The sequence below is a fragment of the Crinia signifera genome, chromosome 4 (assembly GCF_055691185.1).
Source record: "Crinia signifera chromosome 4, ASM5569118v1, whole genome shotgun sequence".
NCBI classification, from domain to species: Eukaryota; Metazoa; Chordata; class Amphibia; order Anura; family Myobatrachidae; genus Crinia; species Crinia signifera.
The window spans coordinates 180,868,863-180,884,481 of NC_139220.1; the positions used below are offsets into that span (position 1 = coordinate 180,868,863).

At 38.3% G+C, this 15,619-nt stretch overlaps 1 protein-coding gene across 1 annotated transcript in view; it reads left to right on the forward strand.

The window, feature by feature from the left end:
* The window catches only part of GRM3 (glutamate metabotropic receptor 3), a 292,912-nt gene that overhangs the window by 140,913 nt on the left and 136,380 nt on the right, over nt 1-15,619 (forward strand). Inside the window, exon 2 of the mRNA XM_083183089.1 lies at nt 14,997-15,553. Within this exon, the coding sequence (XP_083039215.1) occupies nt 15,086-15,553 (468 nt within the window). The 5' untranslated portion in view covers nt 14,997-15,085. The remainder of the gene's footprint in view (nt 1-14,996; nt 15,554-15,619) is intronic.

A 15,619-nucleotide genomic window follows, 5' to 3' on the forward strand; every position in this document is an offset into this window, starting at 1 on the left:
ATTTCCTATAAAAGGAAAAATCTGATTTTTAAAGTTAAAGCCTACGTGCTTCTTTTAGTAATACTGTATGTAGGTTGATTCTTAGCTCCATTCATGATATTGTCTTATTGCCAACATTTGTAAACCCATGTGGAATTCTATGTTCATTGTACAAAGCACAAAAGCACAATATTTTCCTAGCAAGTACATGCTATTAATCAAATGTGACATGGTCTTTGTATGTTATACCGCAAGGATAAAGAGGTGTTTTGTCCTATTTGCTGAATAACCATATGAACACCGCATCAATAACACTAAATTTATGAATTCAAATTGGTAGGATTTCTAACCATACATTTTTTATAATACCTAAAGCAAAGTCTAAAATTAGACACAGCGAGAAGTATCTGGATATTTTGTAAGGCAGTAAATATTTTAACTACAATAACTACTATTTTTAGATGCCCTAATGGCAGATGACAGATTGTAACCTTTAATGCGGTTCACAAATAAAAAAAAAAATCACTCAAGTAAACTTATCTAAGAGTAAACACCAAAACATCAAGGTGTTCTAGAAAGGTCACTTTTATTTAAAATGTATAGTGCAACAGCCAATCATTGATCTTATGCCAGGAAGATGACAGCAAGTTACAAGGGCCAATTGACATTTCCCAATGGCAATTGCTTTGTTTCTGTCTCCCATACCAATATATTTTCAAGGCTGGATTGAAATCTTCTACTCTGCCTGGTGTTTTAAAAAATGGCAGCAAGATGACCACTGCACATATGATCTTTCCCTGCCATGCAAGGCAACCAGTAAGGAGGCAATACTGCCAGCATACTGTACTTTTTCTTAACTAAATAAAACTCTAAAATTAATCTAAAGAAAAATACAAATTCTAGTAAGATAAACCGGCCTAAAACTTTGGGAATTTAAACAGTACACTCGGAAGTTTGTCCTTCACTGCTAGGAAGCTCCCAGTAAAAATCATCATCATCAACATCATTCAATAAGTACTTACTAATAATAATCAACAAAGCCAAATAATAAAAACTGGTGCACTGGAAGTGCTAATCTCTCAGGGGTAAATATCCTAAAACGGGAGTTCTTTTGAAGATGTTGCCCATAGCAACCAATCAGATTCTACTTCCTATTTATTTAGTACCTTCTAGAAGATAATAAAATCTGATTGGTTGATATGGGCAACATCCTATCTTTATTAGAACACCCATCTTAGTAAATTTGCCCCTCAGTGTCAGTAATTTGGTGTCTAGTAAAGCCATCAGCACTTTCATGTAGGTTGCTATTTACTGTTAACAAAGTAGGCAGGCACTCAAAGTCCCAATTCCCACAGCCTGAAATATCATGCTTTATTTCAGCAATTTCAAAAGCAGTATTGTAGCTGCAGTTGTATAACTATAGTACATACTAAAATTACCAACATGGAACTGCTACTCATGCTCAGTTCATGCTACAGAAATTTTTTTGGAGCAATTGGAGTGCAATATTTAGCTATATTTTTGATATTATGAATGAAAAAAATATAAAAGCATTTAGAGGCAGAGAGCTAAATACCAAGGTACAAAACATCTATACTATCAGAAAGCCACGGGTACTGCAAGGCTGCAAGGCATGCCTTCACACAAACTTCCTGCTCATTCTCCAAAAAATGATATGTTATTTGGCAAAATAATAATGATATTCACTGTATATAGCATTTTTCTCCCAACATGACTCAAAGTGCTTTACATTTACAGCACAAAATACAAAATAAGCTTTCACAGAAGAAAGAAAAAAAAAAAAACATGTTGGGTTAATTTAAAGGGACACATTGAAATGCTTTAGTAAAGAAGTTAAGGAGTGTATTTACTAAGCATTGGAGAGAGAGATATAGTACCAGCCAATCACCTCCTAACTGCCATGTTATAGGCTCCGTTTAAAAAATTGCAGCTGCTGTTTGGTTGGTAATTTGTCCCCATCCACATCACCTTTCTCCAAGTTTTAGTACACTAAACCCCTAAGTCTTGAGTCTGTTTATGAATGATTCTAAATTGAAGGCCTCTCAAACTGTGCAGGACAGCAATTTTCATAGAGTCAGAGCCACAAATCTGAAAGCACAACCCCAGAAAAATTGAGGTACTGTACAGCTGAAGCTAGTCTCATCCTTCTTGAGGCTTATTGCACTCACAATTACATTAATTTGCCATGGGTAGTATGCCTGTACACAGTCACATGCATATGCACCCACGGCCCCTAGGAAATTAAATGTCTAATCCCATGGTGCCTTCACACATGTGTATGCATCACAAGATAAAGGCAACTCTGTAACAAAGGTGAGTATACAATAGGAGAGTTCCCTCCACAAATGCATGTACGGGTTTGGTTTCACTGCCCGACTATCCGGATCCCGAAAATCAGTATACCGACACCGGAATCCTGACTGCTGGTGCCCCAAAAGGGAGGTAAGTGTAAAGAAGCCCCTTGTGGGCTCACTGCATCACCATTCTGCAGACTCGTGGCTCGCTTTGCTTGCCGCAAGTTCTACACTCCCTCTATGGGGGTTGTAAAGCCCATAAGGGAGAATTGCCCTTGTTAGTCAGGATCCCCCCTGTTGGAGCACCAGCAGTCTAGATTCCAATGTCAGTATACTGACTGTCAGGATCCTGGATATATACTCATAATACGTGATCCTGGTCACTTTACCTTTCTTACACTTCAGTTAGCGTTTTTAACTTTTATACCCACTGCTCTATGTTTATATATTCCATTTTGTAGAAGGAAGCATATAGTTTGTTTCTAGGACATAAGCTGCGGCCGTAGCTCCAGTCCTTTTTCCTTGGTTTGGAAAATTAGAAATTAACTTGATTGAAGCGTTGCATCTGTTTGTACTGGAGGTTTGGACAATCTTCAGTTTTTCTTTTCTAATTACCCAACTAATTGTTATTATATATAGTCTGCTTCATATTACTTTTAGCCTGGCAAATTATTTGAAGCTCAACTGTATTGTAAAGCCTATCTTACTTCTGCCTAGCTATGTTCACTCTGTTCCAAATTTCTAATTGTATAACTGTTAAAATGCATATGCATTGAATTTTGCTTGTGTCAACATTTTGTCTATGTTGACCTTGTGCATGTTGACCATATGATGTCAACCTAATGACTGTTGACTTACAGTATCATCCATATCCCATGAATTCTGAATCCCAAGTATAAGTCTAACTGGTTGGCTATGCTGCAGTTTTGTCCTTTCATTTATCATAAGGACCTCTGTTTTATCAGTATTTATTCACAGACAGCTGTCACCCCTGGAGCTCAGCTAATTAGCCATTTAAGGTTGCTATTGAGCGGTAGATTTATTAAACGTTGATTAGGAGAATATGCGCTATCCCCATGCATTATTGCAGGGGATAGCACTTCCCCTGATCTATGACACCCGCAATGCGGGTGTTTAAGGTGTGGCGGTGCGGGGCAGGCGGCATAGTACAGGGACGTTATTTAATAGTATGAGCCTGCCTCCTACCTTATTTATTAAGCTGATCTGTGGGCACGTGCTCCTTGTCTTTTCTCCTTTTCTTTTCTCCTTTTCTTTTCGCCATAAATTTCTGGCGCTGCGGGTCTCCATTCTATTGGTCCTCCTGCTTCCTGGTCTCCAGCATCTTGAAATAAAAACAGCGGATGCGCCGGGTATACATCATCCCAGGTGAACATTACGCATGCTCAGTTTTAATTTGAAGGCACCTGGGAATAACAAGCCTCGCCGAACAGCGAAAACTGCGCATGCGCCTTTGAACAATCGCGTGTCAGGGAAACCTGCGCATGCGCAGAACACACAGCCGGGGAGGAGCGCCCACACATTATGGGAGGATGCGCATCCCCATCGGGGATGACGGAAGTATTTTATTTGATACATTTAGAATAAAGATGACATCATGAAAGCTATCCACTATCTTGACAAACTACAGCGAGACAGGTAGAGAGAATTGGAGACACCCAATAAGCCATTGCACACTCACTTGCAATTGTATATACAATACATCTGCAGCCAATTTTCATACCTTACACAAAACACTGCAAAAACTCTAATCCATGCACTCATTAATTCACATTACTGTACCAATAAGATGATAAGTGAAAGCATCCTTTAATTATCTTATAATGTAGATATTTTGTTAGTTTGTACTTCAGCACCAAATAGCCCTAAAAAGTATTGAATTATGTGCTACATTAAAGCACAAAAGATGTTCATCCTTTAGAGTAGATCACCATGTACAAGAGTAGGGCCATCCCTGTTATAAATAATATGTTGTATCATACTTGGCGACGTTTTGGCTACATCCTCTGGGAGAAGGCAGCCAAGTCAGCTCAACGTGGGCATTTGTATAGGGGGCAGTGCAGGGGCATGGAGGCATCAACCCATCCCAGATTACAGCATTGTAAAGTGTAGTGTAGGGCTATGATGATGCAATTCAGCATTAATTTCATAATGCCACTCCTACCTCCTCACAGCACCCAAGCAGAAGAGGGAACAGAGAAGGAGGGAATGCAATTCTGGGAGACTTACTTTTTTTCCCAGATGGTTGGGAGAGCTAAACAATTTTCGGAAGCCTTCTGGTAATTCCAGGAGGATAGGCACATACCTACATGTTATATTCACAAAGCTACAGCATGCATCTATAGAAGAAACAGTTAAATATATCACTTAAAAACAATCACAAAAATAATCTAATCTACTATATACTATATTGAAGGTAACAATCTTTGTGGCTCTGGGCAAGTAAAGGTAGGAAAATGAAAGCATGCACAATCATGCAAGCAATTTGAAAAAAAAAAAAAAAACAGGTGCAATTTAGAAGACACAATCAATTATGTTTTATTAATGTTATTTTAATACTAGTTGCGGTCCAGTAATCATGATCTGTTCAACACAGTGCTGGAATGAGCTCATAGCAGAAAGTAATTTGCAACAGCTTCTGCTCACTTACAAAACACTTGCTATGTTAATTGTGATTTCACACTTGACAGAACCTGCTTGCCTCCAGGTAACTTTCACTTCATAGAACACTTACTGTAGTATCTCAGCACCGTATTCTACTTATTATGTCTAATACTTTAGAAATACTGGATGTAGTCACCTAAACACACATGGGTCATTAACCCTTGCTCGAACAGGAGTCATACATAAACAAAATCAATGATGTATGATACGTTATCACCACCTTTTCTCTATCTCTCTCACAATGAGCTGAAATTAACAATGGTGTATGCCTTTAATCAAGAACAATGGTACACAAATAAATACTTAAAAGCACTTCACAATCACTATCAACAATGTTTATGAATTGTGTAGCAAGGCATATTTATGATTAATTGTATATGTTCATAACAATATTGATGATCATAATAGGAAGAAATTACCTAATGCAGTCTAAGTAGAATGAAAAATTAGGTCATTAATATAGATGGCAATCTATTGGACAATTGCTATGTATATTTGCCGAGTTATTACCTTTTCCCAGAAAATATTCTTATTAGTAATAATAATTTATGACCTTATCCCTTGATTGTTCATACAAATGAGTGGAAAAAGTAGATTTGGGAAATGGAGAAAATAAAGCATAATGGCTAGGTAAGGGATTCTCAACTCCAGCCCTCAAGTACATCCAACATTTTATTATGTGGAATGTTTTAATCATACACTTTTGAGCTAATCTATTTTGTTGAATCAGTAATTGTTCCACGCCCTGCTACAGCAGATATCCTCAAACCATGACCTATTGGTAAAAGTATGGGTTGAGGTTCAGATCTACTGGGCTATATGGATATTCCTGTAATTCGTTTTATGTTTATGTGATTTGTTTTTTATTTTGTGTTGTTTTAAACATAAATATGAGTTTGATGTAGGGACAACAGAACAGTTCCCCATGATAAAATAATAAATTCATGTTGTAACCAGGGCCTGGTTAAAGTGGCACCCGTGTTGGGGACAGGGCTGAACTTGGGCTAAACATTTTTCTCTGGTATGAAAAGCATAGAGACTCACCTACTGATGGCTCAATGCCGAATATGGTTGCATGCTACATGTACCAACTTTGACATTTTGTCCACACCAGCTGATTCGCTTGTTGTGTAAAACATTGTAGGTAGTGTAGCACATACTCTATAGTCAGTGGTGGCAGTGGCCTATATATACATCCAGTGTTGTGACACAGTGGATTGTTTTAGGCCTGTACTTTGATAAACAGTCTCCATTACGGGGCACGTTCTGTGAAATGGGGCGCAGAGAATACAAGACACATAGAAAACTGTGTATTCTCAATAGTTCATTTTAGCCATAGTCAGAGGTCGGTTGTGGGTGGTAACCAGCTATCTGGGAGTGCTAACAAAAACACAGGTGTGTCCAAGCATTTAGGCATTTTTTTAGAGAGGGTCTGTGATGTCAGCTCTAGCCTTGATCAGCCTGTCTCTGTGCAGAGTTGTGGAAGGGACAGAGTTCCGCATACTTATACAGACTGGGAAAAGCATTAGATGGTAGATGAGGTGCATATGGATTTGCAGTTCACTGATCCATTAGCAAGCCAAGCATGGACTTGCACGGGACGGTATTTCATATGCGGCTATATGATCACAATCATGTGCAAATTCTCACAACAGTGATCAGATCTGAAATAGGCCCTCAGACTAGATTGGTGTTGGACATAGTAGTGTGAATGCTAGAATTTAAACTTTAAGGGCCAGATGTACAGGATCAAGCTTCAAAAAGTGATAAAATCAAGAGTGATAAAAAGTCAGACAATTAGCACCTAACTGTCATGTTACAGGCTGGGTTTGAAAAATGACATGTAGGAGCTGATTGGCTGGTTGTTTATCACTTTCCACTTTATCACTTTTTGAAGCTTGATACATCTGGCCCTAAAGATTTAAAGTAAATTTGCAACAAATGTAATTTTGTATTTGTAATTTCCTAAACTCTATTGTTAGAGATAATGATGCACAGTAAAAGCAATGTAAATATTCACAGCCCTCCAACCTAGCAGATTGGGCTGTGCAGCCCTCCTCTTTATGATCCTGAGTCACTTCCTGTGGCTTTTCCCATTATTACCCTCACCCTCTCCTGGCGTCCGGCACTTTTTCAGAAGAACAGAGAGTGAAGTAGACTCTGGTGTTGGGGTAGCCCATCACCAGAGTCTACTTCACTCTCTTCTTCTGATTAATTTAATCGGACTCTTGTGAGCACCACCAACTGGGTTATGACCCGTAAGGTGTAAAAACTTTTTAATGTTGGTTTGTACATAATTATTTTTAATTGTTATGAGCGGATCTATTAGGATTGCTCACCTGGTATAGCTCCTGTGCAGAAACAAAATGTCCTTGTGTAGAGTGTTCCTGCACTTTTTACAGGAAAGACAAAAGACAGGTACCATGGGGGAACTATGTTTTAGGGGTAATATGGGGCAGTTAAATGTACTGCAGGTAATAAGGGGTTTCTGTTTGACTGAGGGCCAATATGCGGGTGCTTAATGTAATGTGAGTAATATGGGGTACTGTGTAAACTGGGTGGTAATATGGCCACACTGTGTGTACTGGTTGCTTTGTGATGTACAGTATATTCTGGGGGTTATATGGGGGTGCTGTGTGTATACTAGGTGCTAATATAGGGTTGCTGTGTGTACAAGGGGTAATATAGGGACACTGTGTACAGGGGCCCTGTGTGCACTGGGGTGTATAATTGGTGTACTGGAGGGTAATGTGGGAGTACTGTGTGTATTGGGGGTAAAATTGCAGCTCTGTGTAATGGGGGTAATATGGTATGCTGTGTGTAATGGGGTTAATATGTGGGTGCTATGTGTGTACTGGGAGGGGGTTAATTTAGGGGCACTGTGTACTAGGTGTAACATGGCGGTGCTGTATATGCTGGGAGTTATATGGGGTGCTGTTTGTACTAGGCAATACTATGGTAAGCATTGTGTTTACTGAGGAGTAGTATGGTTGAGGGCACTATGTATATAATAAAAGGGTATTATGAAGGATGTTGTGTATACTGACGGTATAATACTGGGGGGAATATGGGGGTGCTTTGTGTACTGAGGTGGTAAAATGGTGGGCACTGTGGGCCTGATTCATGTCTGTATGCATTTGCTAACGCAACTTAAATTTTTAGTCTACAGAATTTTTGATGTTTTGCAAGTAATGCTGCCGTGAAATGTCATTTTTTTTCCATTGGGTAGTAAGAAAGGTCTTTTATAAACCACTGATATGGGGCCTAAAAGATCTACTTATGCCACTGATGAAATAACGATAACAAGATAGCTTATGTAAATAACTTAATATCAGCTCTAAGGGTGTGTACACACGGGGGGCAATTTTTGCTAATATCGTGGGCAATATGGTCGCTGAGTGACCATATTGCCCGCGATGGGAGTGTGCAACGCCGGGTGCGCACTCCCGTTTTTTCCCCGTAGTAATCGCTGGTGCTCCTGCGACCAGCTGATTTCCACTGCCAGGCTCTCCCGGCAGTTTCTTTTTCATCAGCGACCATCTCTGATCGCTGATGCAAATGGGATATATCGCCCTGTGTGTACACAGCTTAAGATGCATGCTAATTATCACTATGTAAGTATCATGTTACAGGCATGACAAAGCAGTATTGATTCATAGATGGCAGCCATTGGCCAAACTGCTTTGTTCCTAGGTTAAATACAAAACAAACAATATACTAATCATAGATAACTTTATTTTTGTTTAAATCCCTTAAGACAGCAGGTATGGCTTCTGAGATCCATGGCCAGACAAAGCACATTGGGCCTTATTCTGGTTCACTCCCTCTGGCAAATTCCTTCTTAGATGGACAAAACCATGTGCACTGCAGGTGGGGCAGAGATGTAACATGTGCGGAGAGAAATAGATTGGGTGGGGTTTTACTTCAAAGTGAGATCTATATTGCAGTTTAAAAATAAAGCAGTCAGTATTTTCCCTGCACAGAAACAAAATAACTCACCCAAATCTAATTCTCTCTGCACATATTTCATCTGCCCCCCTGCAGTGCACATGGTTTGTCAATCTAAGAAGGAATTTGCCAGAAGGAGGGAACCAGAATAAGGTCCATTGCACCATGAGTACTAAGTGAATACTTACATGCCTATTGATGCTTTATACTGTGAATTTTTCTTAAGACTCATATTTAACAAATTTATAGAACCTATTGTTTTTGCCTTGGTTTTATCACAGGGTTTATTTGACTTGTTAGTTACATTTACCGTAGGTAATAATCAATCATTTAACAGAAATATATTAAAAAAAAAAAAAACTCCAGGCGCTCCAGAAGAAGTCAATTGAAATTCTTTTAACAGACTGTGATCTTATCAGCAGCTGTGCAATCTCTCAAATAGTATGTTTTTAACGTGTGAAAACTCCACTTGTACCAAACACCTTTAGGGATATGTAACTCAATTTCCCTGAACATTTAATCCTTGACCTGATAGAAAAGTACTGACAAAAAGGGTTCTCTTTGCAAAAGGATACAAGCACTCCAACTGAATTACTTTTCTTTGTTCAGCAGCTCAGTAATTGCGCTATTCTTTTAGATAGTGTATCTTACCAGTAACAGAAGTGATGTGCCGGTTTACACGATTCTCCCGATTAAGCTGCAATTACATTTCATGTGTCTATTCTACTGAATGTAAATCAAATACTCAACAAGATCACTTTAGGTTGGTTTTTCTATGAACTTTTTATGTTAAAGGCTAAGCAACTACAGGTTGAGTATCCCTTATGCAAAATGCTCGGGACCAGAAGAATTTTGGATAACGGATTATTCCGTATTTCAGAATATTTTTATAATTCAGTGATGTAGCTTGAGGTATCTTGCATTTATGTTGTACAAAAACTTCAAACACATGAAATACACACAAATATATTTTATTTGTGCATAAAACAAGGTTTCAAAACATGAAACAAAGTTTGTGTCATATCAGGTACTGAATTTAAATGCCAATCAATCATTTTCTTGCACATATTTACTGACAGTTACATATCATGTCCTCAGTAGTGCTGTTACATATGTCCCCAGTAGTGCCAGTTACATATCATGTCCTCAGTAGTGCTGTTACAGATGTCCCCAGTAGTGCTTTTAGCAAAAATAAATAAAAAATGTCACTTTGTAGAATGTATGGTTTTCGTAATAATTTGGATAATGGATATTTGGATAAGTGATAATCAACCTGTACAGTGAAATTAAATTATGAAGGCATTAATGTATTTGTAATATCTAGCAATTTTTTGCAGTTAAATGCCACTCGGCCGAAAGCCTGGCCCCTGGTGCCCGTATCCCGTCGCTAGTATGCAAGGGTATGTGCACACAAACACATCCCCTTGCATGTGGCCGAAAGGAGGAGAAATCATTCGATGATCACTTACCATTGAATGATTTCTGCAGCCTTTGGTCTGAAAAAGTTAGTCAATACTTTACATTTCAACGATTGACATTCCCTGCTACCACCACCTGCCCAGCCCCATTCCGCCCGTCCTGGAGGGAACGGCTCACTCCCAGGTTATGCACATTTTCATATTTGCGCATGCGCAGACCCCAGACATCGGGGGAAGGGGCCGAACTTGGACCCGTATGAATGGATCTGAATAAGCCCCTTGGATTCATAGCTGCCATCCTTATCTGCGCCCAGCTGCAACATCCATACACATCTTAGTATTTCTACTTTGAACTTTTGCATTTACAAAATGTATAAACTGAAAATTTAGACTATAGCTGATGAATACATAATTCCTTCCGGTACCTGCTTTAGATTTTACAATCCTTACTCTACAATGTTCAACCTACATACATTCCAATGTACATATTACAGACAATTGCAGGCAGCAGTCCTTTCAAGGCTAAATAATGATTCTTTATTCCGACTGTATGCTTGCAAAGATTCATAGCTACATTTGTATTCTGAATCCACTTTCAGGTGACTCACTTTACTTTTATATAGTCACAGATCATATTACAAATGAATGTAAAGTCACTTGGAGCATAGAAAAACGGGTTGAATACATTGAAATGATACAAAGTTGTATCCTGTGTGTAGCATGGCACTATGAAATAGACATTTTCAGAATATTAATATAGGAAATGCACAAAATAGCCAAATTGTGGTTAATATAAAGTCCACATTTGTGGCAGCTCTGAATGAGACCAGCAGGGTTGCAGGTTGTTGAGCTTTAGACAGGATATAATTGAGCCATTAAGCTCTGGTGCAATGAGGGGAGAAGAGTAGCAGGAAGCAAAACTAGCTAAAAGGGCATATACTGTACTTTAAATACAAGTCTCTAACAGATAGTGAAATGAAAATGAGTATGGTTTAGCAGGTACTTTATATACCTATATCAATATTAATTTAAAAGAAACAGATGGGTTGAGAGAATTCGGGAGATGTAGAGAGAAAAGGGTGAAAAAGTGCAAACTGGCAAATAGTTTGACTGATTCAATAATTCAAAGAACAGACAAGCAACCTTCCAGTGACCCTAAGAAAGGAATCAAACATCCCAGTATTCTGCAAATATCACTGTGGGACTTACAATTCCATCTTCTCATTGTGGGTGATGTGGGAATAATAGAAGAGATCCGCTGTTGGAAATCCATCACTAAGCTACCTGAACACACGGCTCACAAGGGCACTAACTCTAAACTAAGCTGCTGTATTTTCGTCTGAGGTCTTCAGTGCAAAATGTTATTTCCATAGCTAAATTTAAGGAATGAAATACAAGCTCCTTAAACTCCAGACAGTATAAGTCAATTTACCAACATGTTGATACCCTGACATGCTGTATGGAATTTATTAATAGAAGCTATTAATAAAAAATGTATAGAAAGTAATAAACATGTAAATTATCATCCTGCTATGTGTCTTCAGTAACCTAATTTATCCCCTTTTAGTAATGCAGCCATTGTTTAATGTTTTCTACTTAATGCACTGAATAATGGTCTTGTATCACAAGAAAACATGAATGAGGAAATAATACATCTAGGATTAAATTCAGTTAGTGGTTTTAATATGCTTATACAGGATATAAATCTACATTCCTTTTCTGGGAGATGTTTAATCCTTTTGAATAAAGAAAGCTACTTTAAATAATGAGTATGTTTTGAAGCTATTCACAGTGAGAAGAGTTAAAGCAGTTGAGTCAAATATACCGTACACTCCACATTATTAGTATCATGTTAAATTATATAGCACTTGGTATTATCATAACATCAGAACGAAGTCACAGACTGTGGCAGTGCTGGGGTAATAATGCTTGACTCTAACTAATGGACTCGGTGACAGGCTTATGGTGATAAAATAATGATTAGATGATTACTAGTTATATATTGCTGAATTCACTCAGCAGGAAGTACAGTTTATTCCCCAGAGGTACAGCAAGTTTTCAAGCCTAGAATTACATATTTAATGTTCCAGTGCTGTTGATAACAGAATGTCTGTAATTTTAGGCACACTTCTATCTTAACAGATTGCTACATTTATCACTTTTATTTTTTAACAGATTAATTAATCTTATTTTCATTAAGCATTAAACAATAAATTGCATAACACTGTTTCATTTCTAATATGGAATAAGATAAAATAGCATGATCATTATGTTATTTACCCATTCAGTGTGCTTGGATTATTTCAAGGGTAATGATAAAAAAAACAAAAAGTATCACAAAGGTAAGCATATTGAAGACCTAATAGTCCATTTGAAGCATGTACTGTAGTATGTAGAGTTGTTCAAAATACGGCCGAACAGCCGCTCACCCCCCATCGCCCAGTTTCCCGCACGGCTGTGAATGGTGTCTTGTGCACCAGTAGAGAATTTCCCATTAGGCACATGAAGCAGATGTCTAGTGGCAGCATTGGGATGCTTATCTTGGTACGGTCAGCTTGAAATGTACCAGTAACTGCAAAATATTTCCACTCTACTGTACCATAGGCTATCTTGAATAGATGAAATGGGCAGGGCATTCACATATTGCCCCTGTAAATATGTATACATATTTGAAAAAAATCATAGTTCTTTGATTTTTATTTTATTTTATTACATTGGCTATCATCAAATGAGGGCTTATAACCAATTAATGAAATAATAAAATTAGGCAAGGTAAGAGCTGCCATTACTGTTAGGCGTCCTCCAGTGGTGTGTGGTGGGGGTGAGGCAGGTAAGGCAGAGCCTTTGCTGTCATACTAACATATACACCAGAGTTTTGCGTTTATAAAGTATGTAAGAAATACAAAGAAAATATTTAAAAAAATCTTATTTTTATTATTTTAATTATTTTTATAGTCAAAACTCTGAAGTAAAAAGTCTATGGCAGGTGAGGCAATGCCTCACCTGGCTACCTTTTCTGCACATCTCTTATCAAAACTCAGCAAAACTCCAGCGGTGTATACTGCTTCACATGTGTATAATGCCGGCATGTACCCCATGGCTCATATATTGTGTGCAAATCTGGCTCAGGTACTTGCCAAGGACTCTGCCATTAACTCAGATTCTTGCCAAGGACTTGCCAAGGACATCCCTGGCACCCTCACCCCTAAATTCACCCCTGGTGTGCATGGAGGCGATAGTAAAAATTGCAAAGCACAGCTCTTCTAAAGAGAGGTTTATGACTCTGGGCTGCTGCTCAAGTACTGCATGATGCTTGTGCCCCGGGGGACACTGGGAAGGATCCAATTGGATCCCTCTAAGAGAAGTCTGTGATAAGAAGCGTATATAATACTATTAGGCTATTAGGCAATGCCATGGCTGCTGCCTACCAGGTTCAGGCTCTGGAAGAATCGCATTTGTACATTTGGGAAATGCTGCCAAACTCTGAAAACTGATTTGGCCGCATTTTACTGTTGGTGCATCCAACCCACAGACTGTTTACTCTTTTTCACAGATAAAATATTTAGCGCTGATCAAGAAAAAAATATTGTTTTTTTTTTAATATGTAAACAAATATCTGTTTGCAAATAAAAATGATTTCTGATCTGAATGTCCATAGCTACGGTTAATTCTTGTAATACTAATCTGGTTAATTTGAATGGACATAGTTGATTCTTTATATGACAGTCTACATAATACATTTTCCTAATTAAATCTCCAACTTAGATTATGCCCGGAAGCAACTACTAGTATCCACTGATGTTATTGTTTGACTTAAATGTGCAAATGTGCTGCCTTAAATCCGGCAATAATTCTAAATAACACCTGCACAAATGTCGCAGCAGTAATTATAATCCATCAATATCCACAGAAAACAGATACATATTTACCTTTTCAAGTACTGAATAAATTTGGTTTTATTCGCATTAAGACAGGACAATACAAATATCAAAACACCAGCAAATTGAATGCTATATAATCTGTTTGATGATATTATCAATTCATTATTTTGAAATCTCACGGCATGCCCATGTTTGGAGGTGTGACCAGTCTCCACAGGGGATGTTGCCAGCCACCTCATTGGTTTGCCTAACCATGACAGAGTGCATTGTCTGGGCCCCTTGATTCATATTTCTGCTAGAACAAGCATGATAATGTGCAAGATTAGTAACAGCATTAATGCTTCGTAGAAAAAAAAATAGTCCTGTGCACTATAAGGTAACATATGTATAGTTATAATTCAAGTACACATTATGGAACCTGAGAGGAGGATGGGGCAGGCAGTGGGGGCCACCAGGGGTTTCCCCTGTACCCCTGTGCGCCCCCAAGTTGAGAACCACATCTCTAAATAAAAATGGGGCAGCTGTATTAAGTCTTAAAGAGAGATAAACGTCCAGCCAATCAGCTCCTTATTGACTTTTTTCAAATACAGCCTGTACCATGGCAGTTAGGAGGTAATTGGCTGGAGGTTTATCTCTTTATCACCCTTGCATTTATCTCTTGCTAAGGCTTAATACATCTGCTCCATAATCGCATATTGCAAATTGTATTACCAATGTGAAAAACTATATAATTATTATAATATAATATTTCCCTCTTTTATGTATTTCTACAGGAATGTTATGGAATTGCAGCAACCTAAATGACTCTGCTATGGAAGAAAAATAATCTTTTTGTCCGATTCTTTTACCAAGAAACAAAAACATGAAGATTTTTGCCAGCCTTCAGCTGGTAGTTTTGGCCTTATTTTCCAAAGGAGCTTTGCTTTCTTCAAGTGATCATAACTTTGTAAGGAAAGAGATAAAATTTGAGGGTGACCTTGTTTTAGGAGGTTTATTTCCAATAAATGAAAAGGGCAGCGGAGTGGATGAGTGTGGCAGGATTAATGAGGATCGAGGTATCCAGCGTCTGGAAGCCATGCTGTTTGCTATAGATCACATTAACCGAGACATTACCCTTCTGCCTGGAGTAAAACTTGGTGTTCATATTTTGGATACCTGTTCGAGGGACACTTATGCATTGGAGCAATCACTAGAATTTGTTAGGGCTTCCTTGACAAAAGTGGATGAAGCAGAATACGTGTGTCCAGATGGGTCACTTGCCATTCAAGGGAACAGCCCCTTACTTATTGCAGGTGTGATTGGTGGTTCCTATAGCAGTGTATCTATACAGGTGAGTTACTTTTACTATGTGTTTATTCATTGAAAGCTAAAGCAATACATTTATACACTTATTTTA